This window comes from Oxyura jamaicensis, chromosome 8 (genome assembly GCF_011077185.1).
Source record: "Oxyura jamaicensis isolate SHBP4307 breed ruddy duck chromosome 8, BPBGC_Ojam_1.0, whole genome shotgun sequence".
Classification (NCBI taxonomy): Eukaryota; Metazoa; Chordata; class Aves; order Anseriformes; family Anatidae; genus Oxyura; species Oxyura jamaicensis.
In genome coordinates, this window is record NC_048900.1 from 21,978,887 (window position 1) to 22,002,191 (window position 23,305).

At 58.3% G+C, this 23,305-nt stretch overlaps 3 protein-coding genes across 4 annotated transcripts in view; 1 reads left to right on the forward strand and 2 right to left on the reverse strand.

The window, feature by feature from the left end:
* The window catches only part of LOC118170733 (E3 ubiquitin-protein ligase HECTD3-like), a 13,374-nt gene extending 12,592 nt beyond the window's left edge, over positions 1-782 (reverse strand). The window contains exon 1 of the mRNA XM_035333233.1: positions 417-782. Coding sequence (XP_035189124.1) covers positions 417-746 — 330 coding nt within the window. The 5' untranslated portion in view covers positions 747-782. The remainder of the gene's footprint in view (positions 1-416) is intronic.
* A 206-nt stretch (positions 783-988) lies between these two features.
* On the forward strand, positions 989-4,562 carry UROD (uroporphyrinogen decarboxylase). Its single transcript, XM_035333046.1, has 10 exons — positions 989-1,085; positions 1,957-2,069; positions 2,154-2,233; positions 2,467-2,529; positions 2,602-2,799; positions 3,037-3,198; positions 3,325-3,462; positions 3,708-3,808; positions 4,091-4,157; positions 4,282-4,562. Exons 1-10 carry the CDS (start codon positions 1,063-1,065, stop codon positions 4,444-4,446), a joined length of 1,110 nt encoding a protein of 369 aa, XP_035188937.1. The 5' UTR covers positions 989-1,062; the 3' UTR covers positions 4,447-4,562.
* Positions 4,563-6,502: 1,940 nt separating this feature from the next.
* The window catches only part of ZSWIM5 (zinc finger SWIM-type containing 5), a 67,827-nt gene continuing 51,024 nt past the window's right edge, over positions 6,503-23,305 (reverse strand). For both annotated transcript variants that reach the window (XM_035333044.1, XM_035333045.1), the window contains 11 exons: positions 22,922-23,072; positions 18,145-18,324; positions 15,460-15,636; positions 13,623-13,769; positions 13,032-13,169; positions 12,352-12,612; positions 11,804-11,939; positions 10,409-10,566; positions 8,447-8,610; positions 8,036-8,117; positions 6,503-7,958 (listed from right to left, as the gene is read on the reverse strand). In XM_035333044.1, coding sequence (XP_035188935.1) covers positions 7,096-7,958; positions 8,036-8,117; positions 8,447-8,610; positions 10,409-10,566; positions 11,804-11,939; positions 12,352-12,612; positions 13,032-13,169; positions 13,623-13,769; positions 15,460-15,636; positions 18,145-18,324; positions 22,922-23,072 — 2,457 coding nt within the window. In that variant the 3' untranslated portion in view covers positions 6,503-7,095. The remainder of the gene's footprint in view (positions 7,959-8,035; positions 8,118-8,446; positions 8,611-10,408; positions 10,567-11,803; positions 11,940-12,351; positions 12,613-13,031; positions 13,170-13,622; positions 13,770-15,459; positions 15,637-18,144; positions 18,325-22,921; positions 23,073-23,305) is intronic.

The window sequence follows — 23,305 nt, forward strand, 5'->3', positions numbered from 1 at the left end:
GGACAGGCACTGCCCTGACCCCGCCACAGCCCTGGCCACCAGAGGCTTGTTCAGTGTAGCACGCAGGGCCCTGAGGTGCTGTGGCAGACCCCACAGCCACCCTGCCCACGCTCCGTTTCCCTACAGGAGTAGGGAAAGGACCCCCGGGTCGTGGCTGAGGCCTGGACCTGGGGCAGGAGGAAGGCAGCGTGTCCCGGAGGGGGACAGGGGGCAGCAGCAGGGAAACGCGAGGGGGGCGCCAGGGGGTGGCGAAGGGGGCGCCGTGAGGTGACAGGGGGCGGCCGGGGGGGGGGGGGGGGGGGGGCCCCCCCCGGGGGCGGGGCGGGGCGGCCTCCCGGTACCGGGGGGGCGCCCCGGGGGGGGGGGGGTCGGCGGGGACAGAGGGGGACCGGGGGGTCCGGCGCCCGTCCCGTTACCTTGCTGAGCTTCACCCAGAGCCCGGCGCCGTTGCAGTACTCCTCGCCGGTGGCGCGGAGGCAGCCGCCCTTCCGCACCTCGATGGTGGCCCGCGCCGCCCGCTTGCCGCCCCGCGCCGGCCCCGGGCTGTCCCAGACGCTGAGCAGGCTGCGGGCGGCGGCGGCGGCGGCGGCGGCGGAGGGGTCCTTGCAGATCTTGTACTGCACCTCCCGGGGCACGTAGCACAGCGCGGCGGGCAGCGCCCGGGCGCGGCGGAAGCACTCGCTGCACTGCAGCAGGAACCGCAGCCGGCCCAGCACCTGGTGCGGAGCCTCCCCGCCCGCACGCATCGCGCCCCGGGCACCGGTACCGGGAGGAGGGCGGGGGGGGGGGGGGGTCCGCTGCCCGCGGGTTTACGGCAAACCCCGCCCGCCGCCGGGGCAAGATGGCGGCGCCCGAGGGGAGGACGGAGGCAAGATGGCGGCGCCCGTGCGGCGTACGGAGGAGCGGGGAACAGGGCAAGATGGCGGCGTACGGACGGGGACAAGGCGGGGCAAGATGGCGGCGCCCGTGCGGAGGGGAGGGGTGGTGCTAAGATGGCGGCGGCCGTGAGGCGGGGCGGGGGCGGTGCAGGCCCGAACGGGGCGGGCCGGGAAGCGGCGCAGGATGGAGGGCGGCGAGCGGCTCGTGTGAGTAGCGGGGACCCGCGGGGCTGCCCCTGTGCCCGCTCCGGGGCTCGGCGGGGGTCGCCGGTGTGGCCCGGGGGTCGCTTGTGGTGGACACTGGTGCGTGGCGCTGGGATCCCGCACTGGGGGCACGGGGGTGGCACTGCGGTGGTGTGGCACTGGGGACACTGGAGTGGCACGGGGGTGATATGACCCAGGGGACACTGGTGTGGCACCGGGGACACTGGTGTGGCACCGGGGAGGCTGATCTCGCCCTCGGGTGGCTCACTGGGGTCATTGGAGCGGCACTGGACCCCCATGGAGGTTCTGGGGACCTGTCCCTGTGGCCCCCACCCGTCAGAGCAGGACGGTGCTGGCTGTCCCCTGTGGGGTCTCTGTCCCACCCCGTGTGTGGGACACTGGGCTGCAGCTCAGGAGCGGTGACATGAGCAGGAGGAGTTGGGGGACGTGGGGTGACCAGCTCTGCGGGCACCTGGAGCTCTGGGGACCCTGCCCCACGCCCCCATCCCCGTGCTGCACGGTGCTGATAGGGGCTGGGGACAGCTGGTGGCAGGGCTGCCTGTGCTGGGCCCAAATCTCCCCAGGCGGGAGCAGCTGCTGCCCCTGATAACGTAATCTCACAGACCCGGGGCTGGGCATCGCCTGTCCCCAGGGAGGGCCCTGCTGCCCCCCCCAGAGAGGCCCTGGGAGATGGAAAGGAGGGACCATTTGTCACCATGGACCCAGCTGGGTGCAAACCCCTACCCTGCGGTCACCGGCCGGGGAGCAGGGACAAGCCGCCAGCCCTGCCCTGGCTCAGCACAGCCCCAAGGGCCTGGCGGGGCACCCGGTCCCCTCTTTGGTGCTAACACCCCTCTGTTTTTTCCTCCTGCAGCCCCAAAGGCTTCCCCAAGCTGAAGAACGACACGTTCCTGCGTGCGGCGCGCGGGGAGGAGACGGAGCACACCCCGGTGTGGTGCATGCGGCAGGCAGGGCGCTACCTGCCTGGTGAGTTGGTGGTGGCGTGAGGGGCTGGGGAGTGACGATGGGGGGGCCAGCACGCACCCTGTCACAGCTGCAGGTTCCTTGCAGAGTTTCGGGAGACCCGGGCTGCACAGGATTTCTTTGCCACTTGCCGGAGCCCCAAGTTGTGCTGTGAGCTGACGCTACAGGTGAGCGTCCCCCGGGGAGGCTGTGACCCCCATCCCCTCTGGAATGGGGATGGGGAGAAACCTTAGGTCTGGCCCTTACCCCCAGGTGGCCCCAGTAACTTGTGCAGCCCAAATCTTATCTCAGGGGTCCTTGGTTATCAGACAGGGCCCTGCCCCATCCTGGGGACCCCACTGCTGCACGTGTGTGTCCCAGCCCTTCACCCATGCTGCGTCTTCCCCTCTGCTGTCCACAGCCCCTCAGACGATTCCCCCTGGATGCTGCTATCATTTTCTCTGACATCTTGGTGGTGCCCCAGGTGAGAGTCATGGCTGGTGGCTGGGAATGGGGCTGGGGCTGGGACCGTTACTCCATTCTCCCCTGTTCCCAGGCGCTGGGCATGGAGGTTGTCATGGTCCCTGGCAAAGGACCCACATTCCCAGAGCCTCTGAAGGAGGTGGAGGATCTGCTGAAACTACGGCAGAAGGTGGACGTGACCGCGGAGCTGGGTTACGTCTTCCAGGCCATCACGCTGACACGGCACAGCCTGGAGGGCAAAGTGCCCCTCATTGGCTTCTCCGGGGCCCCTGTAAGTGACAAGGCTGTGCAAGGTGGGCTTCCCTGCTCTTCCCTCTGGGGTGACTCTGGTCCTGGCACCCCCACAGCTGCAGGGACCAGCTGTAGCCCTCCTACATGTGTAGGGGACATTAAATGCAGAGCTGCTGCTCCTGCTTAGAGGCCTGTCTTCAGCACTGACCTCACTACCAGCCCCTCACACGTTTTGCATCTTAGTCACCTCCTCACTCCACTCCTCTCCCTCCTGCAGTGGACACTTATGTCCTACATGATCGAAGGGGGTGGCTCCACTACAATGTCCAAGGCCAAGAGCTGGCTGTACCGTCACCCCGAAGCGAGCCACCAACTGCTGCGGCTGTTGGCTGACGTTGTCACCGACTACCTGGTGGGGCAGGTGGCTGCTGGGGCGCAGGTACGTCCTGGGACGTGGGGACAGGTCCAGGCAGGGGGGCAGGGACTGCGGACAGGGAGCAGGGGGGGCTGGGGACGAAGGCACTGCATGGTGCCCGCAGCTCTCCCAGCTCCATGTATCTGCCAGGCGCTCCAACTGTTCGAGTCGCACGCAGGGCACCTGGGCCCAGAGCAGTTTCAGGAGTTCGCCTTGCCGTACATCCGAGATATCGCTCGGGGAGTCAAGAGCAAGCTGAAAGCAGAGGCACTGCCCCTGGTGCCCATGGTGAGTCAGAACTGCCTGAGATGTCCCTGGTGTAAGAACATGGCCAGGGGAGGGAGGGGATAAGAACAGGCTGGGAACCAGTGCAAAGGGCTGTACCCATCCCGTGACAACCCCCCCGGTCCCAGTGCAGGGACTCAGCTTTAGGTACCTGTCACCGAGGTAGCAGTGCATCTGTTCCCACATCCTGCACTCCAGCTGTTGCAGAGGGGCCCGACCCAGTTACTGCCCATCTCCTCCTTCCCCAGATCGTCTTTGCGAAGGACGCACACTACGCGCTGGGTGACCTGGCCCAAGCTGGCTACGAGGTGGTCGGTCTCGACTGGACCATCCGGCCCCAGGAAGCTCGGTAAGAGTCCAGCACAGCACCCGGGTGCCCACGCTGCACCCCAGGCCAGTTACCCTGACCATTTTGCCTGTCCTGGTGCCCTGCTGAGTCCCAGGACTGGAAATTTCTGGTTCAGAGAAACCAGAGGTAGGAATAGCCAGGCCCTGGTGCCACCTGGAGCTCACTGCAGCCAGGAGCTGCACTGAGGGATCCTGCGTGCCCCATGGTGGGGGCTGCAGGCCCTGTGTGCCCCCTGGTCTTTGCACCACATGCAGTAACTCACCTCCTTCCTTCTTACTGCAGTGCCCAGACAGGGAAAGACGTCACCCTGCAGGGGAACCTGGACCCCTGCGCTCTGTACGCACCCAAGGTGAGCTGTAGGCCTCCAGGCTCGGTTTCCCCACCCGTGACCCTGACTCACGTCCCAGGCTGGCCGCGGACTGACGGGGATGGGGTACCCTGGGCTGACACGTAGCTTCCCTCCGTGTCTGCAGGAGAAGATTGGGGAGCTGGTGAAGAAGATGCTGGAAGGTTTCGGGACCCAACGCTACATTGCCAACCTGGGCCACGGCCTCTACCCCGACATGAACCCCGAGCACGTGGGTGCCTTTGTGGAGGCTGTGCATGCTCATTCCCGCCACATCAACAAGCACAGCTGAGCCCGGGGCTTTAGGGACAGGACTGCACTTTGGGCACAGCCACCCTGAATACGGTGTTGTCACGGGGCTTGCTTCAGGCTGGGATGCAGCATTAAACCAGCACCTTTTCTGTGGCAGCTGCGTGGCTCTGGCTGGGGGGATGGGGATCTCCAGCCCTGGGGAAGCTGAGCAGCGCTGCCAGCGGGGCACAAAGAGGTCGGGGAGCCACCGAGCTTCATCCTGGGCTCAGGATGGGGAAGCGGGGACACCTGGCAAGTGGGTGACACTGCTCCCTGCCAGGCCGTGTGTATTGTGCCAAGTGCCTGCAGGAGTACAAAGGGCTCCTCCTGGCACCAAGGATGTGCTCAGCCCGGCCAGGGAAGGGGTGCCTGTGGCTGGCAGCATCACAGATGGGGAGCTTGGGGCTTGCACCCTGCTGCTGCCCCGAGCTCAGTGTGAGCAGTGCCACAGCCCTGCTCAGGTGAAAACGGGCAGCATGACACTGATCCAGGGTGTCCCAGAGTGGGTGGGAGACCCAGCAGGATTCACCAGGGGGACAGGACCCCCCAGGCACCAGCACCACCAGCACACTGCTGCACTGACTGGGACAGCAGCAGACAACACAGCCCTAGCACAGCCCTCACCCTCCTACAGCCTCTGGCACCGTCCCGCTGGACCTTCAGATCTCTGCCCAGACCCACACTTCCCCATCTCCTCTGATCCCCAGGGGCCAATTCTGCTCAGGGCTTAGCAAATCCTGCAGAAAGCACCCCGGGGTGCTGGGGACACACACTGCATCACCACATCCCACACCCCAGCACGCTGTGCAGTGCAGGGTGAATGAAGCAAGGCCCAGCTGCCGCTTGCTCCACCACTGCTCCAGCTGGTTCAGTGCCTCACCGCTGCTCTGTGCCCCTGCTTGGGCTGCAGGAGCTGGGTGCCACAGGGAGCTGAGCTGCCTCGCAGAGCGGTGCTGCCTCGTACCCCAGGGATGCGCCCTCCTTGCATTGGCCGGACTGTCCGGAGCCCCCTCCAGCTTCAGAAAAACAAAGTGGATACACGCAATAATGTTCATCCCTTTTATTATTAAACATCAGATGAAGAGGTCGCACACACACATACACGCACGCACACAAAAAAAAAAAAAAAAGAAAAAAGAGAAACAGACTGGTTGAAGAATGCTATTTCGGTGGCAACAGATACCGAGTACAATTGGTTTCCTGGCCGGAGCGCGGACAAAAGTCACTTTCCAAAAATAAAAGTCAAACCAGACAGCAGATAACTAGCCCACATTCTCTAACTACAAGTCACCGTCCAGACTGGCCCCGGCCCCCCCAGCCCTCCCGACCCGTCGGAAAAAAATGAAGCAAAACCTAAGAGCCGCTGGCCAGGGGCCGAAGACTCTGCTGCGGGCTTGGCGCAGCCAGGACGGGGCTGAGCATCCCTGCCTTCCCCGCGGGGTGGGATGGCAGAGGGAAGCCCAGCCACCCCACGGCAGCATGTTGCTGCCCCGTCCCTGCTCCCTCCCAGGAGAAAGGCACCCCTCGGCGCGCACGCACCCACGCACCTCGCACACTCACACGGGCGCCCGCGGGGAGAAGGCGAAAAACCAGGCGACGTCCGAGGGGCCCACGCCACTCCTGCGCCGTCCTCTGCCAGCGTCCGTGTGCGTCCCAGAAAGCGCTGCCGAGTCCCTTCCTTCGCTGTCCTCAAGCGCTGGGCTGCTCCTCTCTCCCTCCGTCCATCCGTCCGTCCGTCTGTCCCGGGGCTCCGAGTTGAGCGGACGTTTGCCTCCCCCCATACCCTTTTCTCGCTGCCGACAATGCCGTGGAAACCTGAGAATGTTCGTGTGCCTCCTCCTCTTTTTGTCTGTGGTTGTGTTTGTTTTGTTTGTTTTTTTTTTGTCTTTAAATAATAGTTATAATAATAATAATAATAATAGCAATAATAAAAATAATCGCCCCAGCCCACGACAATTTCAAGTATCCCCCAAATAAAAGACAGAATTATAAATAATTATAACTTTACAATTTAATAATTGACACATATACTATAGTATTTACAGTATCATAAATGCTTTTTTTTGTGTTACTTTTAGTAAGCAATCCCTGAGAACAGTTACTTTAACTTGTTTTATTGAAGTATCTTCACAAATAGAGGAGTTTGCATGTCTCGGGCGGGCGGGAGAAGCACTCTGCAAAGCCATCGCTTTTGGTGACGCATGAGGTTCTAGTGTTGCGGGTTTCTTTGCTTGCTTTCTTTTATTATTTTTTTCCCCCAACATAATTTTAAAGATTTTTGCACTTTGCAACCTTCGGATCCCTCCAGCGACCACTTCCTTCAGGAAAGAGGTATTAGATTTCCAGGTGAGCTTTTGGTATTGGCAAGGGAGGGCAGGGGCTGAGCAAACCATCCTTTATCCCGTGGTCGCCTTTTGGTTTGTGCCCAAGGAATCTGTGGATCCTCTCAGCGTGTGAAATGGTTAAATCCGAGAAAGAAAATAAAATTAAAAAGAAGAAGAAGAAAGAAATTAAAAAAAAAGAAACAGAAGAACAGAACAGAGCAGCCTCTGCCGATGGGGGGAAGGTCATCTCCGCTCTCCTTCCTTCTTCTCTCCCGAGTCCCCGTGCCACGGCCGGACCCTGCCGTGAGAGTGGCGGCAGCCGGGGCTCACCCAAACCGTTCCCGCACCAACAGCATCAGTTTTTTCTTGCCTTTGTAGATTTGTTTGAGATTGTCAATGAACTGGGCGAACTGTATGTGCCCGTCCTGCGCCAGGAGGAAGGTCTCCCTGGCCTTGCTGAGGAACTCGATGAACTCCCCGTAGTGCCGCGGGCTGATGTGGGTGAGCCGGGAGTGGGTGGTGTTGATGTACGCGCTTATCGTGGCGTCCAGCAGCTGCCGCAGGGGTGCTTTGTCGGTGGACATCAGCTTCCCCGAGTTCCTGCGGCCGGGGATGCCGGCCAGGCCTGGGGCCGTCATGGTACAGCGGCGGAGGATGTCCGACAGCACCGTGGCACAGTGCACGCTCTTCACCACCAGCGGGATGATGGCTGCCAGCTCGTTTTTGCCCAGAGAGTGGCTCAAGGCGCAGGCCCAGAGCACGTCGTTGATGGCCGGGTGAGTGTCCTGGTTGTAGGCCAGGTTGAGATGCGTCATGGCCAGCGAGGCCAGCTTGAAGGCCCGCAGCGGGTAGCCCCGGTGCTCCATGTAGCGGGCGATGGTGAAGAGCTGGGTGTAGGTCATGCCGGTGGAGGCGGCGTCGATGACGATCTGGTAGGCGGTCTCGAAGGCAATGTGGTCCTTCTCGCAGAGGGTGAGGGCGGACAGGGCGCAGTTCTGTGGGTCCTTCATGGCGCACTGCAGGGCCAGGGTGCGGGCACAGCTGGCCAGCTCCTCCCGCTGCGGGTAGTCCAGGCTCAGGCGCAGGATGGTGTTGTGGGACATCACTGTGGCCGCCACGATGCTGGTGGCTTCCGTGGGGGTGAACAGCGAGTACCAGCTCTGCAGGATGCTCACCAGGGCCCTCACCCCTGCAAGAGACACAGGGGTCAGGGAAGAGCCAGGAGAGCTTGAAACCCAAGCCTAGGGTTTCACTCTAGGCACTCACCCACTTCCGTAGCGCACGTCACCAGCCACCTCACCATCTCCCGCCGCCGCCAGTTGAGGGTGGACAGGGTCATGCGCATCACCTGCAAGGCAAATGTGGGGTGAACAGCTATTTTATGGGGCTCCACTGAGACCACCAACACCACAGTGCTCCCCAAACTCCCCAGGACTCTGCTCATGATCAGCTCCCCATGAAGTTCTTTGGTGCTACCTCAACTCAGTATCTCCTCCAAACCACCACACAGGCCTCGTGGGGCTAAGCTTACCCCCTCAAGGTCACAGGATGATGAATTTACCCCTTCCACGTGAGTCCTATGTGCCATGGGGGATGACCTACTTGGCAGAAGACCAGGGCCGGTCCCACCGTTAGGGTGGCAGAAGTGCCACCGCCATCCCCCGCGTTATCCCGTACCTGGAGCCCCAGCTCCAGCGCCACGTTGAGGAGTGTGGTGTCCGAGTTGCTGTCGGCTGGTGTGGCAATCTTGAACGCGTCCTGGGCCAGTTTGAAGATCAAGGAGGAGGAGTGGATGTTCTTCTGAATGGCCTCCAGCACTGTGCGCAGGCGCAGCATGTCCCCTAGGCACAGGCAAGGACGGTCAGGCAGCTGAGCCTCCCCCCAGCCCCATCTCCTGCCTGCACCAGGTGGTGAACCAGCCCCTTCAGCACGGCCAGCCCCTCTAGACGTGAGGATGAAGGGATGCTGATCAGGCCCTGAGGTAAAATGGGGTGTCCACCCCACCACACACTCCACTGTGAGACCAGCAGGCACCTGAGACAGAGGAACGAGGAGCAGCCCAGGCCACAGGGTCAAGTCCTGGCCTCCAGGACCTGCTCTGATCCCTTCAACTTAAGCCCTAGGAGGCAATACGGCCTGCAACATCCGTACTGGCCCGAGGCCATACTCCCACACAGAGGATGAACAACCTGAGTGATCCCAGACATGTTCTGGTGCATCAGCAGGGAGCTCCAGGCCCCGAGCAGCAGCAACCTCAGCCCTCCAGAGCCCCAGGAAGGGCTCGGTAACATCAGGCTCTGCTCTATCACCCAGAACGTGCTGTCCATTCGTGCCCTCACTGCCTGCAACACCGTGATACTCCGCTGCAAACCACCTCCCTGGGCAGCCACACCGACTCAGCCCCAAAACTGTCCCCCCAGCTCAGAGGGGACATCAGCACCTCCTACCAGCCCCTGTGGGACACAGGGTGGGGAGAGGGACCGTCGGCATGGGCACAGAACAGATGCTGCCATGTAGCATCAGCCCCTCTGCCTTGCTCCAGGCTCATGTTTCTACTCCCATAGTCACCAGCTGAGCAGATGAGCCTCGAGCAAAGAAAATAAAAAAACACACAGCAATGTGAAAAACCTAGAGCTGCACCTGGGCACACGCAGACATCTCAGATGACTAATAGCTAAATATATCGCCTGCCACCCACAGCAGCCGCTTGCACCACCACCAAAATCCAAATCACCCTAAAATGGCTAGCGGGGGCGTGGGTGAGAAACGCTGCGAGGACACAGGATCGCATCGGGACATGCTGCAGCAGGGGAACACCCGAGGAAAGGCACGGTGGGAGAACCAGATGCAATCCACCAGCCCTAAAACCCCAGCATAAAACTCTCATCCTCACGAGGGGCTACGGAACTAAGCCACTTCCATCCACGAAACAAATCTCCATCAGGTCCCTGCGAGGGGGGAGCATGGCACCAGCAGCCCTGGACAAGGAGAGAGGTGAAAGAGGCTGCAAGGACAGCAAGGCTGGAGCTCTCTGATGGGACAGCCACCACCACCTCCCTGGCCAGGCTGGGGTTGCTCACCTCGCCAGCCCTTGCTGGGGACCAGGTGTTTGCTGTCCCGGTGGGTTTGCTGCCCTAAAGTGGTGGGGTTGGCATCTAGACAAACGGAAGTTTGGTGAAAATCCTGTCGATCAGGGGATTTTCCCTGCTGCAGGGCAGGCATGGTCCAGTATCACCCAGGGGGGTGACAGCCTGGGGCTCCTGGAGCTCTGGTCGATATCCCCCGAGGGCTGCCCACACCTCCTGGCAACCTCCTGTCCAGCTGAGGCTGAAGAAGCCCCATGCTTGGGGGAAGGGAAACAGAAGCTCCCACTTTTCTCCAATTAAATCCTTTCAGTGCAGCTGCATCTCATCACCCACATCCTAGAAGACCGAGCACCACGAGGAAGGGGTTCCCATTTCTGGAGGGGCTGGTGGATACTCCCCACCCCAAGATCTCCCAGCTCTCCTAGGTTCCCTTCCCATCACTCCTGCAGTATCACTCCTTGTTGCTTGTGCTCCCCAGCCCTTGGGAATCTCCACCTCCCTCTGACATCCCCATCTCCCCCATGCCTGGAGGAACAGCGTGGCCAGCACCAACCTTTGGCTGCTGTGAGCATGGTGGAGGCCAGCTCGCACTGCTGCGACTCCAGGTGCCCCAGGGTGAACCAGCGCGGGTACCTGCTGGGGACCACCGACACCAGGTGGTGCGGGTGGCTCACGTCGCCGGACGGTGCCGTGGTCTCCAGCACGGGCAACCTGAAGGACAAACGGGAGGAGGCAATGTCAGACCGGCCCTGGCTCCGGTCCCGCTTCTGAGGCAGCGGTGCGGTGAGGAAGGGGCTGCATCCAGGCGGCCACCACCCCACGATGCCTTTGAAAACCTCCTGCTGCTGCGCACGTGCAGGGGTTCGCGGGCTGTGTGTGCAGCACATGGGCACGGGGATCAATCTCTCAGCCCTACTTGAAAGGAGGGGAATGATCCGTGAAGTGATTTATAAACTTGTAAGGAAAAACACGAGCCTCAGAAAAAAAATAAAAATAAAAAAAAAATCAAGAGAAAGCCCGCCTTCCTCTCTGCGCCTTTCATGTCAAAGCGCCCGGCAGAACTCCTGGCTTTATCATCTGGTTCTTCTTAAAATGCCCGGCTGTGATCAGAAGCAGCAGCATGTTTCCCCAGGGCCTCTGCAGCGGGTTTTGGTTACCTGCCCGTATGGCGATACTGCAAAGCCTGAAACACTCGGCAAGCCAAGGGAAGGGGAGCAGGAGCCTTGCTTCACCCGCCACGGTGACAAAACCGTGTCAGCGCTTCCACACCTCTGCTTCCTGACGTGAGTCAGTGCTGGTGTCGCTGACTCCATGCCCAGGCAGGGTGTACAGGAAGGAAATTGTCCCCCTGGAGACGGAGAGCATCAGACTTCTCTGCTTCCCCTGCTCGCAGGCTTGGGGCACCCCCCGGGAGAGGTCTGGCTGTCCTCCTGAGCAGCTCTTCCCAGGGCACAGGGATTTCACAATTTACCCTGGGACATCCTGGAGCAAATCATCCCCGTCTGTGCTGGGGCCTGCCCAGTGGGTAACAGCCTTCCCTGTGGGCAGGGAGGGCTGCAGAGTGCCCGAGGCTGTGCAGGCAGAGGGCAGATGAGAGCACCATGCCTGGGACCTGATCTGGAGGAGGACACTATCACCAGGACAGGCAGGCAGAGGTCCAGCCTCAGGCGAGCTGTTGCGAGGGGCTGGGCAACAGCAGTGGGAGGCTGGACAGTGACCCGCAGACATCACCAGGCCCACACGAGTCCCTACAGCTAGGACTTGAACACCAGGAATCACCCAAATGACAGTGGAAGCCTCCTCACACTGCACAGCACGCCAGGGGAGACAAGCCTGAGCTGCCTCTGCACCCGCCCTCGCTCTTGGGTTGCAAAAATCCCGGCTTCCCAGCGGGGCAGAGCAGAGAGGCGAACTGGGGGGGCAGGAACAGAACAAAACATGCACCAACCTCATGGCCCGCAAAGCCAGCTTGTACGCCAGGTCCGCATCGTGGGGCAGCAGGGCAGAGAACAGGTATTTGGCAAAGGTGTGCATGGGGACGCTCTCGCGGTGGATCACTTCTCCCAGGCCACTGAAGGGACCACCTAAGGTGCAAGCAGAACCCATCAGCCATCGTTGTGGTATCTGTGGCTGGGGTTCGTGCCACCCGAAAGCTTTAAGCATCTGCTCAACAGCTCCCTGGTGCATTAGTCTGGGCAAACAGCTGCTCAATCCTTTCTTAAAAAAACATTTCGAGTACAGAATGCCTCAGAAACGGAGGTGATATGGTTAGCACCCTTCTCCATAAAGCCTTTGAGGTGGTCTCACCCTGGGGAGGTCAGCAAACCCTTGCTTTGCCTGATCAGGGCTCTGTGTCGGAGCAGCCAGCCTGCAGACTCAGCACCACGCGCGCAGAGGAAGAAGCCATGACTGTGTCAGAACAGGCATAAACCTTAGAAAGGGCACCCTTGGGAGATGTCAGCAAATCTGAGCCCGAGCCGCGCACCAAGCCCCCACCTTCCAGCAGCAGGATGCACTGCTTCCGAAGGGTCTGCACCAGCACCGGGTCCAGCTCCAGGTCCTGCAGGCGGGCGATGATCTGCTCCTCGTTGCGGCACACCTTGTCCTGGGCGTAGAGGCCTTCGGGCATCACTCTCTGCTGGCCCATCCCCATCAGGGCCACCTCTAAGGCCAGGGACAGGTAGGACTCGCCGCTGTCTTGGCTGCCGGTTGCGACGGGCACGTGTTGGTAGACTGGGGGTTTGGAGTCCCCAGTGTCTGGAAGAAGGGGGAGAGATGCAGCAGGGTTAGGGGAGTCTCCCTAGGTGGGAGAACAGAAACAGAGGGAAAAACTCTCCAATTCAGAAGCAAGACCCAATGTTTCACTTTGGTTACCCAGGGATGATGGATAAAAGCTCCCTGTGGGAGATACGGGGCTTCACCCCCCTTCTTGCTCTTAGCTAGGAGACCTGAGACGTGCAACAGGACCACAGCTGACACCAGAGCTTTGCCATGGGGTGGCACACCCTGGCCCGGCTCTGTTTTCAGCTGTCCTGCTCTGCTGCAAACCCCGGGGCTGGAGACAGGGTAGGTTTGAAGCCCAGGAGTGCTGAGGCCAAGCCCTGCACACAGGGGCTGCTGCTTGGGCTTGGCTCAGCTGGAGTCAGCTGGCAGAGAGCAAGGGGAGCACTCAGTACCTGAGATTTCAAGGCAATTTTCCTCTTCTAATCTACACGCTTCGGTCAGGGTGAGAAAGAGGCAGCCGATGGGGTTCAGAGGGTGGCCGACCCAGCCCTCCAGGTTGGTGATGGTTGTTGCTCCTCGCTGCAGCAACTCTGCAAAATAAGGAGGAAAAAAAACTTAGAAGCGAGGAATTTAAAGATGAGTTTTGCACCCAGACAGGTCTCCAAGACCAGAGGCCTCTTCTTATCCCATGGGCTTGCGACACAGGGACCTCCAGGGAACAGGGGCCAAGGGAAGTTTGCGAGGGCCACAAAGTTCAGAGCAGCCGCCACGCAGGCTGCCACAGACAACAGGGGGAGCAGGCACCCAACAAAAAATAAAGGTGTCCTTAAGGCTGTATGTATGAGGTGCAGCAGCTCATCCTCAGTTCCAGGAGGACACAAAGTCAGACCTGCAGCTTACAGACCTATTTGGGATGAGTCCATAACAGGATGGCTCATTTGCCCCGGATGGGGCAGCAGTGCTCTGTGAGAAGGTCTCCTCCACCACCTGGGACACCCCAGCCACACCTGGTGGGACCCTTCTCCAGCACCTCTGCTCCTTACCTTTCTTCTGATGCTTATATATTTCCAGCTGCCTTTGCTGCTGCAGTCGCAGGGTGTTGATGATGGCAACAGTTAGCCGGAGAGCTTCCCGGGGGTAGCCGTGGGAGCGCAGGGCGTCCACCCGAGCGCAGGCTGTCGGGACGTGCTCTGCAAGGCAAGGTCACAGACGTGGAGCGGCTGAGCACAGACATTCGGGGGTGTTATTGAGGTGGGGAGAGAACCTGGCAGCAGCAGGCTTCAGGGCATCCGCTACTCATCTTCCCCACTCCCCAGCTCAACGCCTGCTCGCTGCGTTGAAGTCCTGCCTTTCTCCTTGCTCCTGGCAGGGCTGCCTACAGGGAATACTAATGGCACTGTCAGCACGGCCAGCTTGCAGCAGCCATTTCAGTTCCTAAATCCTGACTTCCACCAACCGTATCTAGTGGAAGCATTTCCAACGCACCACTGCTGCAGTATGACAGCTCTGAATACAACACTGCCTCTCATTTCTCCTAAAGCCTGCACATCTTAGGGTGATTTCTTTCATTGCTGCTCACCCAAACGTTCCTTACCATCTCCTGAAACAATTCTCCCTGCTCTCACTACGCAAGAGACACACGGGAGGAGGCAGTGAGCACTCAGCTCCACGCTGGGGACACTGGCAGATTTTGGATGACATCTGAACTGCCTCCTTGATGACTGCATGGAGCGCGCTCTGCAGAGACCCCATCTCTTCTGCAGCTCTCCTGCCTGGTGTTTTATTATTAGGAACAGTTGCGTGAACCCCCCGCAAGACTCACAGTTGCTTAGAAATTCATCTGCTCCTGCTGCTCGCTGCTCACCTGAAATCACAAGCAACTGTGGAGAGGATTATGACTGAGTGAGAAATTAGCGGGAGCAGATGACATGCCATGCTGCATAACAAGCAGCGAAAATCCCATTTTCTTGCAAAATGTCCTACCAAGGGGGGGAGAAAAATAAAGGCAAACACAGAAGATCTAAAGTTCTAGCAGAGGGATTGTTCTATTCCTGGAAGAGATCAGAGAGCTCTGGAAATGCAGACAGCCACCTCCACAAATGGGGTTTCCATGTCCCAGAGGTCACCAGAAAGGAACAGGAGGAAGGTTTAAGAACAAACACATCTACAAAAGAGCTTCTTGTTGCTCCCTCTATTCATTTGCTAAGTGGATGAAATATTCAGCTTCTCGCTGCTGCGAGCTGCTGACAAATCACGCTCCTCTCCCAGCACAGAGCCCCTGAAGGGGTGCCAAGAAAGCGAAAGCGCAAAATCCAAAATCAAGGCAACTGCACCAGAAAAACAACACACACAAACCAGCTTGGCCCAAGGGCTCACCAGAGCCCAGGTTATACCAGGGGAGGCTGGTGCCTCCCCTGAGTCCTGGGAGGCACCAGCCCCACACCACCACCTACAGCTGCTTGGGGAGAAGACCTGCTGCTATGGAAAATCCTTCCCAGAGGAGAAATGTCCTCTCCTGCTTCATCTAAGACAGCACAGGTCAGGCTCTGCCCTTTCAGTATCTGTATATTCACCGCCCTTGCTGTGGGGATGAGGCATCCACACTCCCAGCAGCAGGGGGCTTGCTCCGTGCCAGCCTGACAAACCCATTTTGGGGTCAGCCTGAGCCACCAGGAACCCCCCCAAGCCCTGCCTCACCCCTCTCCTCCTGGGACACACGGTTGTTGAGGGTTTGCAGTTTAGGATGTAGAGTTTTTTTCACATTAGGATGCTGAAGCTTGAAAGGATGCGGGGTAGCAAAGCTTCTTTGATGCCTCAGGTGGCTCTTCTTCGTGAGCAACCCTACCCACCCCAGCCACCCGAGGGGTTTTGGATGCTTACCGAGCCACAGGGGCTGCCCCTGGGAGTTGAAGAGCAGGCTCTCGCCCTCCCGCTGGTAGGATGGGGACACGTAGAAGTCGCTGCTAATGATGCGCTGCAAGTGGCTGTCCTGCCAGTGCAGGTCACAGCCCTCAATGGCCCGGGTGAACACGGTTCGGCGGGGCCTGGCCAGCGAGTCTGCAAAGAGAAAAAACTGTCAGATCCCCGAGCAGCTCCCACGTGAGACATCTGCAGCCTCAGCCCCAGGATCACCCCGCAGTTTGACAGGCTGGAAGTCATGAAGGGAAGCCTGAGAGTATCTCATTACCCTCTGGGTAATGTAGGGGAACTGCTGCCTCCCCAGCGAACACCGCAGGGCAGCAGGAGGGCTGGGGAGGGAGGGGGGGCATCGTCTTAAACCCCACTGCTTTGCTGCAGCTACTGTCTGTGCTCACAGCCGCTCTGCAACTGAAATGACATTGTCAAAGGTATCGAATGCTAGCGTGCAACCCAAACCAACACGGCTCATTATGTATTAATGCATTAATGAGGCTCGCGGTGTATTATCAGCAGAAAAAAATAGAACAGCCTGCTTGCTAGACTCGCGCCCGTCCGCGTGGTCCTTTTCCCTCCCTACACGGGGTGTTTGCCCACACAACGGGGCTGACCCTTGCAACAAATCCAGCTGCTCTATTGCTCTATGACAAATCTAGGAACTGCCTGCTCTGGCTCATCCAGGCTGAAATTTCCGAGAGGCTTTTTTTTTGTGCAGACAGCGCTGCTGGGCAGCAGGTAACTGCCTGCTTCCTGCCTGGGACCTGCGGGGCAGGAGGAGAATTTCAGCCCGGCCAGAACAGGCAGGCAGCGCCGGGAGAAGGGCTGTCTGCAGCCCCCCTGCTATCGCCCCGGCCACGCTGGAAGCAGGAGGGCAAAAAGCAGGTTGCAAAACAGGGAGCCCCGAACACGGCGCAACGCTGGTCCTGCGTTCCGCAAACCGGCTGAGCTCAACGCGTTCAGGAGGGGAAAACAAAGGGCTCTGCTCAGGGCTGAGCCGCCAGGCTGGGTAAACACGCTCTGGAAACGATGGCAACAAGCAATTAGCCCGAACGCTGCAGGCACCTCGAGGTGGCTAGAAATTAAACAGGTGTTTGTGCGTACGGAACCAAGCCCTCGCCCGCCAGCAGGTTTACATGAACGGGAAGGATTTGGGGAGTCAGCCGTTATCCCTCGCTAACAAAGGAGGCTGGCAAGAATTTGCAGCGGCATTTGCATCCCCACAAACAGCAGCCTGAGGACACCTCCGGGCTCTGCTTTCTGCCTGCTCGGGGTGCTCAGCGAGCCAGGATGCCCTCGGCTCAGGCGCAGCGGGGCGCTTCGGAAACATCCCGTGTGCGTCCAGCAAGGTGACCTGCCCCGAATGCCAAGCGAGTCCCCAGCAGGGCCGGGAGCACCAGGGAGTCCCGGCCACAAGGGACCTGGAGCAGGGCCAGGTGTAAACCAAGCCGCTCCCGACGGGCGATGCGCACGTGGGATGGACAGGGCGGTGCAGCAAGCGGCCGGCGGCACTGGCACGGTGAAGTTTGCTCCTCAGCAGCCCTGGCTGCACGTAATGCATCAAGGGCCAGTTAGGGTGCAGCAGATGGAGGCACTGCAAGAGCAGTGGGTTTGTTTCAATTAATGGCTATCTCGGGCAAAAGGAAAGGGGCAAAGTGCTTATAAATGTAAAGTCTTCTGCAAAGCAAAAAAACGCTTTGTCTTTCTAATTTTAGCATTAAAAATAACTCACAGCTAAGCTGTGCTGCGTATGCTCTGCACCTGATCTGCATTTAACATCCCTGGTTTGTGACTTCTCCGCTGCAGTCTGCACCCAGGACCTGCAGGTGAGACTCAGGAGCCAGGGAAGGGGCTCAGCTCCACCTCCAACTCCCCTCCTTCACATTTCCACAAAGGCTTCAGGGCTCAGCTCCACACCAATTCAGGCAACATCCGTTTTCTGTAAAACTTCTGCATGCCTGTTCACATAGGTCTAAATTTCCCCAAGGTCAAATGCCTTAAAAGGGGCCTTTGGAAGTGATTTTAGGCTCAAAAGGCACGTAACTTCACCACAGCTGCAGCCCATAACCAAACTTTTTCAGACATCTAAAATCAGTGTCCGTAAACACAACCGTTTTGGTTTTCTCCATCTCCCAGAGACATCACCCGTGGGATGAGAGCAGAAAAACACGGCAAACCAATTCACTGGGTGCTGACACCCTCACAGCCAGCAGCACCAGGGGCTGCCTGTGTTTCCCCAAGCCCACTCCACATTAGAACAGGGGTCCTGGCTAGTGGCCCTGGGGCTCCCCAGAGCTCCGTGCTGTGCTCGGGGCTCACTCTGCAGGGCTTTGTTTTGAGGGGGATCTTTAAAAGCTCTCGGCACGGTGTAGCTCAGCTCCCCGCACAGCCCTGGGTAAGCTTCCCATTGACGTCAGTGGGAGCAGCTCGGAGCCAGGGCTCAGCGTCCGCTGCAGCCCCGTGCCAGGACCCAGCGAGGTGCTGATTTTCGTCTGCGTGACCGAGGTGCTGAGCACGAGCTGCCTTTCTTTCCCCTTGATCCAAAGAACGTGTCGTTTATGGAAATGTACTTTTTTTTTGGTGGACTTCCACAGCAGCCCATGACTACGGGCTACTACGGGCTGGAGTCCCTTTCCCCCAGCCTGAACTCACCTTGGTTGTGGCTGGAGCTCTGTGTGAGCGCGTTGGTGATGTTGGGAAGCTCGTTGCCGTAATTGCCGTCTTCCAGGGGACACACATCCATCTCGCCCCACTTCCGCAGCTGCCGGAGCCAGCAGGATTTCTCCTCCAGCTTGCAGTGTGGGTTCAGCACAACGCACACCCACAGCGCCCCTAAACAAAGCCGAGAGATAAAGGATGTGCCAAATCCATACCCGTGCAGCAGAGCTCTCCGGCACCACCCAGCCTCTGCCTTTCCACCACCACACTCGTCATGAAAGCCTGCAACATTTTCATCGGCGTCCGTAAACTCATTTCAGCATAATGCACAGACCCAGGAGGGGGATTTAGACAGCTTTTAAATAAAAGTAAAACTCCTCTGTAATGAAGCTAAATTATAATCTCATGAGATGGGGGACAGTGGGGAGGAGGGAAGAAGAGACCGGCTGTGTATGAATTTGTGAGTGCTTCTGTCTGCCAGGACAAATCTAGTGTTTGAACTACACATCAAAGCATGCTTAAAAACATCCTGGCAAGCTGCAGAGTCTGTATCTCTAAAGACTAACCTGATTTTGATCCTACCCACGTTCCCAGCGCTTTAAAGCCTGCTCAGAATGCTATTTCATCTGCCATTGTTCTTCAGGCCATTTGCATTCAACTATTTAAAAAGGAGATTTAGTGTATTTTCTTCCTTTCTTTTTTTTCCTCCTCTTCTTTTTTTTTATCCCCAGTAGCCCTCAAGACTTCAGCAGAGGAACTTGGAGCTTGGCTTGATGTCTCGCAGCGAGAGCCCTCCCAGATGCACGCCCTGCACATCCCACGCGCAGAGGTGCCCCTCGGTTCCAGGACCACCACGGCACCTCCGGGCTCAGCAGTGACTCCTGTACACTGTCCTTCCCTCTCCTGCGGGACCCAGCTAAGCTTTGGTGCTGTTTTTGGCGTGTGTAGGAAATTGAGCAGCATCTCGGAGGCCCTCCCCAGACCCGTCCCCTGCCAGCAGAGCCACAAGCTGGGATGCAGGGAAGGAGCTGAGAGCAGCTGAAGACCTGTGCATTAAGCTGCATGTGGGGACGAAGCATCAGGGCTGGAGGGCAGCTGTTAGTTGTACATGGAAAAAAAGACATTATCTTTTGGTGTTATGTTTTGGCTAGCACCAGCACCCTGGGCAGCAAGAGCAGGGAACACAACGAGATGGGACAACAAGTCCATCCCCTTCCTCCCCATCTCCCCCGGGCCCCCAAACTCATGAATGAATTTCACCCCAAAAAATCTCAGCCGATTTTCTTTCACCTCTGATGGCAGAGAGCACGGCACCGCCTGCCTCCCCCTGCCTGTGCTGCAGGCTGCAGCCTTAAATCACCGCCGGGGATTCCTCGGGCTCAGTTTTCAGCCTGGGGTGGCCACGGGCACACGCAGCGCGGCTCAGCCGAGCGGCGGTGACGAGACTCGGTGCCCCCGCTCTGCCGTGGCCAAGAACGTGATGAGCCCGCTGGATTGTTGGCTCCTGCAGCTCCACAAAGATGTGATCCTAGGGATCCTCATGACTTCGCAGCCTATTTTTGGGAACCCTCAGAGGCGCCCTTTGACTGCCAAAATACCTTGCCCCTGGGTTCCCCTGTAGCAGGGAAGATGGGGTGGGGAGGCAGGGACAAGGAGGGGAGGGGGATTCACGTCTGTCTAGATGTGAATAGTTGTCTGGGAAATGGAAAAGTTAGGTTTTCTGAGCCCTTTGGCCAAGCAACATCAGCTGACAACACGACTGACTCTTGTCCCGAGCCGATACGCTGCGCTGGGTCAGACTTTGTGTCTGCTCACACGCTGCAGAAACCTTCATCTGAACTTTCCGACAGCAGAAGGTTAAGTGGGGAACAAAACGGCAGATCACGATTAAGCTAAGCCTCTGAACAAAAATGCTTTTTGATTACTGGGCCGGGTGGAGGGGGTGGGGGGGTCACAAGAGCCTTCCCACCCCGGCGTCCCCAGCTCCGGCCCCAGGGAGGGCAGGCACTCAGATCCTGCGCTGAAGTTTCCAAACCATCAAAGAAATTCTCCCGTTTCCCACAGGGTCGCTCCCCAGATTAATCTGCTGAAATTCCCCACTGTAAACAAGTGGCCGAGATAAATAAACCCGTCTCCAGGCAGATTAAGGTCAGGCTGCACTTCAGCTGGTTTTTCGTCTATTTTTTGTAATTAGGCTTTAATCGTAAGTACTAATGCGCCGGGGCAAATACTCCCACGCCACGCAGCTCCCTACCCAGCAGGTCTTTCCCTTGGCTCCCCAGCAGACGGGGCAATAGATGTTCAGTTGCCAGCAGACACACACATGCAAATGATGCTTTTTTTTTTTTTTTTAACTCCGAAATCCTGCAAAATCCTTTACATTTTACCCAGTATAAATCCGCAATCTTCTTTAAGGCTGATCTTCTTCCAATCCCACGCAAGTCGGTGATGCAGTCTTTGTTAAAATCGACGATTAATTATTAAACATTTGCCCAAAATAACGTCCGGGGCTGGCTGCAGCAGCTGGCAGGGGGGCTCTTTGCCCTCCTGCCCCTCTCCATTTGGCAATGCTCAGCAGTGCTGGTGCAGGGCAGCTTTGGCACCCCCAAAACTGAGAAGCCCACTTCTCCCCAAGTGTGATGCCAGGCGAGCTGCTCCCTCTGACGTGTGCTGGCCAGCACCACGTCTCACCTGCTGTCACACCAATCCTCTCTCATCATGGCCCTGATGTTCCCTGGCCACCGTGCCATCTGCTGATGGGGACATGCTGTTGCTTCCTCCCGCTTTGCTGAGCGAAAAATTAAGTGCACCAACCTGGTCCTTGCAAGGTTAGGCCAGGACCCAAACCTGACCATTTACCCTTCGTGTGTGCTGGAAGAGAGGGAGGGCTGTGGGCTTAGATATCTGGTTTGAAGGCAGACCAAATCATCTGCAGCTCTGGGCAAACTGCTGCATCCAGGCCTGCCTAGACACCCATCCATCCACATTTTGCAGATGTGTTTGCTTTCTTCCATGTGGAAATTCTGGCGTGGTGGATTTGGCCACCTCTCTGGGATTCTTGCACATCTAACCATTCCAAATCCTGGAAATATCTTTTTGGCAGGCGAGCACGGATCAGCTCTGCAGAGCCCACGTGCTTATTTCCATCCAGGGAACCGCAGGCGGGAGCGAGGCATCCTGTCCCGCCTGGCCCTGCTCACGGCTGCGTCTGCGTTTGTTCGGCACCTGGGCTGCGCTCCCGGCTGAGTTCCTGCCCGTTGCTGCAATGCTGCCCTGAGACAGCTCCATGGGGGTGCTTCTGCCCCCAGCTCACTGCGCAGACAGACCGTGTCGAGGATGTTTTGAAAGCCAAAGCAGCCTGGCAGCCGACTGCTGGTTATCGAGTATTTTGCAGACATGACTACTTAGGGCGGCGTGATTTTGTGGAAGGGGTTCTCTAGGTGGTCAGAAAACCAGTCATTCACCGCGCTGCTGCTCCAGATGCTGGTGGCATGGAGAATTAATTGGCCAACTTCACAAATTCCTGCCCCGAGACCTGCCCCAGTGCCTCAGACCACAGATCCTCCTACCTGGTATCCCGTCTCCCATGGCAGGGACAGGCACTTAAGGGAAACTGTAAGAGCAGGGCAAATGTGGAGAGATACTTCACCAGGAAAGCTGTCCACCCTCCCACTATCTGTGATTCAATGACATCTTGAAAGAGAAGTGGCACCTGTGCTCAGCAGCCCATTTCTCCCCCTCTAAGTGATTTTCATCCTCCTCTAAGCTTTCAGCCTCAGAGGGTCCCATGGCAGGGAGTTCACAGTGCAGTTTGGTAGAAACACCTTTAGTTTGCGCTGTGCTCACCTCCTGGTGACTTCATGAGCCATTCCTGATATTACACATGTATTACACCTTCCCTAAGTCTCTCTTCCACAGGAAAGCCCGTGCATCCACACAGCTCTTCCCCATACAGATGGGGCTCCAGACCTTGGACCATCCAACCTCATCCTTCTTCTAGCCCTACAACATCCCTTTGGTCCCAGGCCACGAGCCCCTGCCTTTCCACAGCATCTCCTGCTACCAGGCTGCAGAACAGCTCACACTCATGGTGAAACCATGACACAAGCCAAACTATTCATCCAAGATGTCCAGGAGAGTCCGGGAGGGCTGGGTCAAGCCTACCACACAACCAGCCCCACTGGGCTCACGTCATCTAAATGCTTTATTCTAATGATATTACGGTGTCAGCCAGCTGAGCTGGTGCCTAAGGTGCTTAGCTAGAATTACCCAGAGTTGAATTTCTGTTAAAGCCAGGCTCTGCATTGCCCATCCTTCACCTCCCATCCTGGAAACCGGCACCAGCACAGGCAGGAACTTGTTAGATGGGACAAGACTTACGAAGCTGCCTCTCCCCCTTGGGATCGTGGCACTTCCACAGCTGGGCTACATCCAGCCCCCAGGATGTCCTCACCAAGCCCCTCTGTCCTCGCTAAGGCTTTGGGGCAGCACACCAAACACAGGTGCTAGACAGACAGAAGCCTCATTCCCCCAAAATACAGTCCCCAAAAACTCTGAGCAGCAGGCAGACAAACCAGACAAAGGCCTCATCCCTTCCTTCCTCTGAGGCACAGCAGGGGACAGAGCGAACTCCTGGCACCTGTCAGAGTCTCTGCCCACAGCCTGGCTGAGGATGCGGGGTGAGCTCTGGCAGAGCCCCAAAAGCCCACGGGATGAGGTCTGATGTCCCAGCAGCCCAGGCCACCCCACTGCTGCTCATGGTGACCCTTACCCAGCTCGTCCCAGAGCTGCCGGCACTTCTCTGTTATGCCTGTTCCCTGCTGCCTCCAGAGGGAGAGCCGAGGGTCGGCCATGAACTGCTCCGTTATCAGCGTCAGCATCCTGGCCCCGTTGGAGTCCCTCATGCGCAGCATCTCCCGGACCTGGGAAGGACAGAGAAGAGGTTTTTGTGAGACAAACCATGGCTCCCCAGAGGTGTTTAAGAGCTGGATGCCAGCCCCTGGCTCCCTCACAATCTGGGTGTCCAGGCTACATGTTATGATGCTGTGACCTGGCTGGTTTGAGCCCAGCTGAGCAAAGAGGACCAAGCAATTAGGAACCCAAAAACAAGCTCCTAAAGCAAAAGAAGAGTAGAACCCATAGGCTGGTGCCACCT

Bases quoted from the DNA above. Each gene is read 5' to 3' on its own strand.
- UROD (XM_035333046.1), top strand. From the start codon at position 1,063: ATGGAGGGCGGCGAGCGGCTCGT. The intron at 2,070-2,153 runs GTGAGTTGGTGG...GGTTCCTTGCAG, and splicing joins GGCAGGGCGCTACCTGCCTG to AGTTTCGGGAGACCCGGGCT. The intron at 2,800-3,036 runs GTAAGTGACAAG...TCCCTCCTGCAG, and splicing joins TTGGCTTCTCCGGGGCCCCT to TGGACACTTATGTCCTACAT.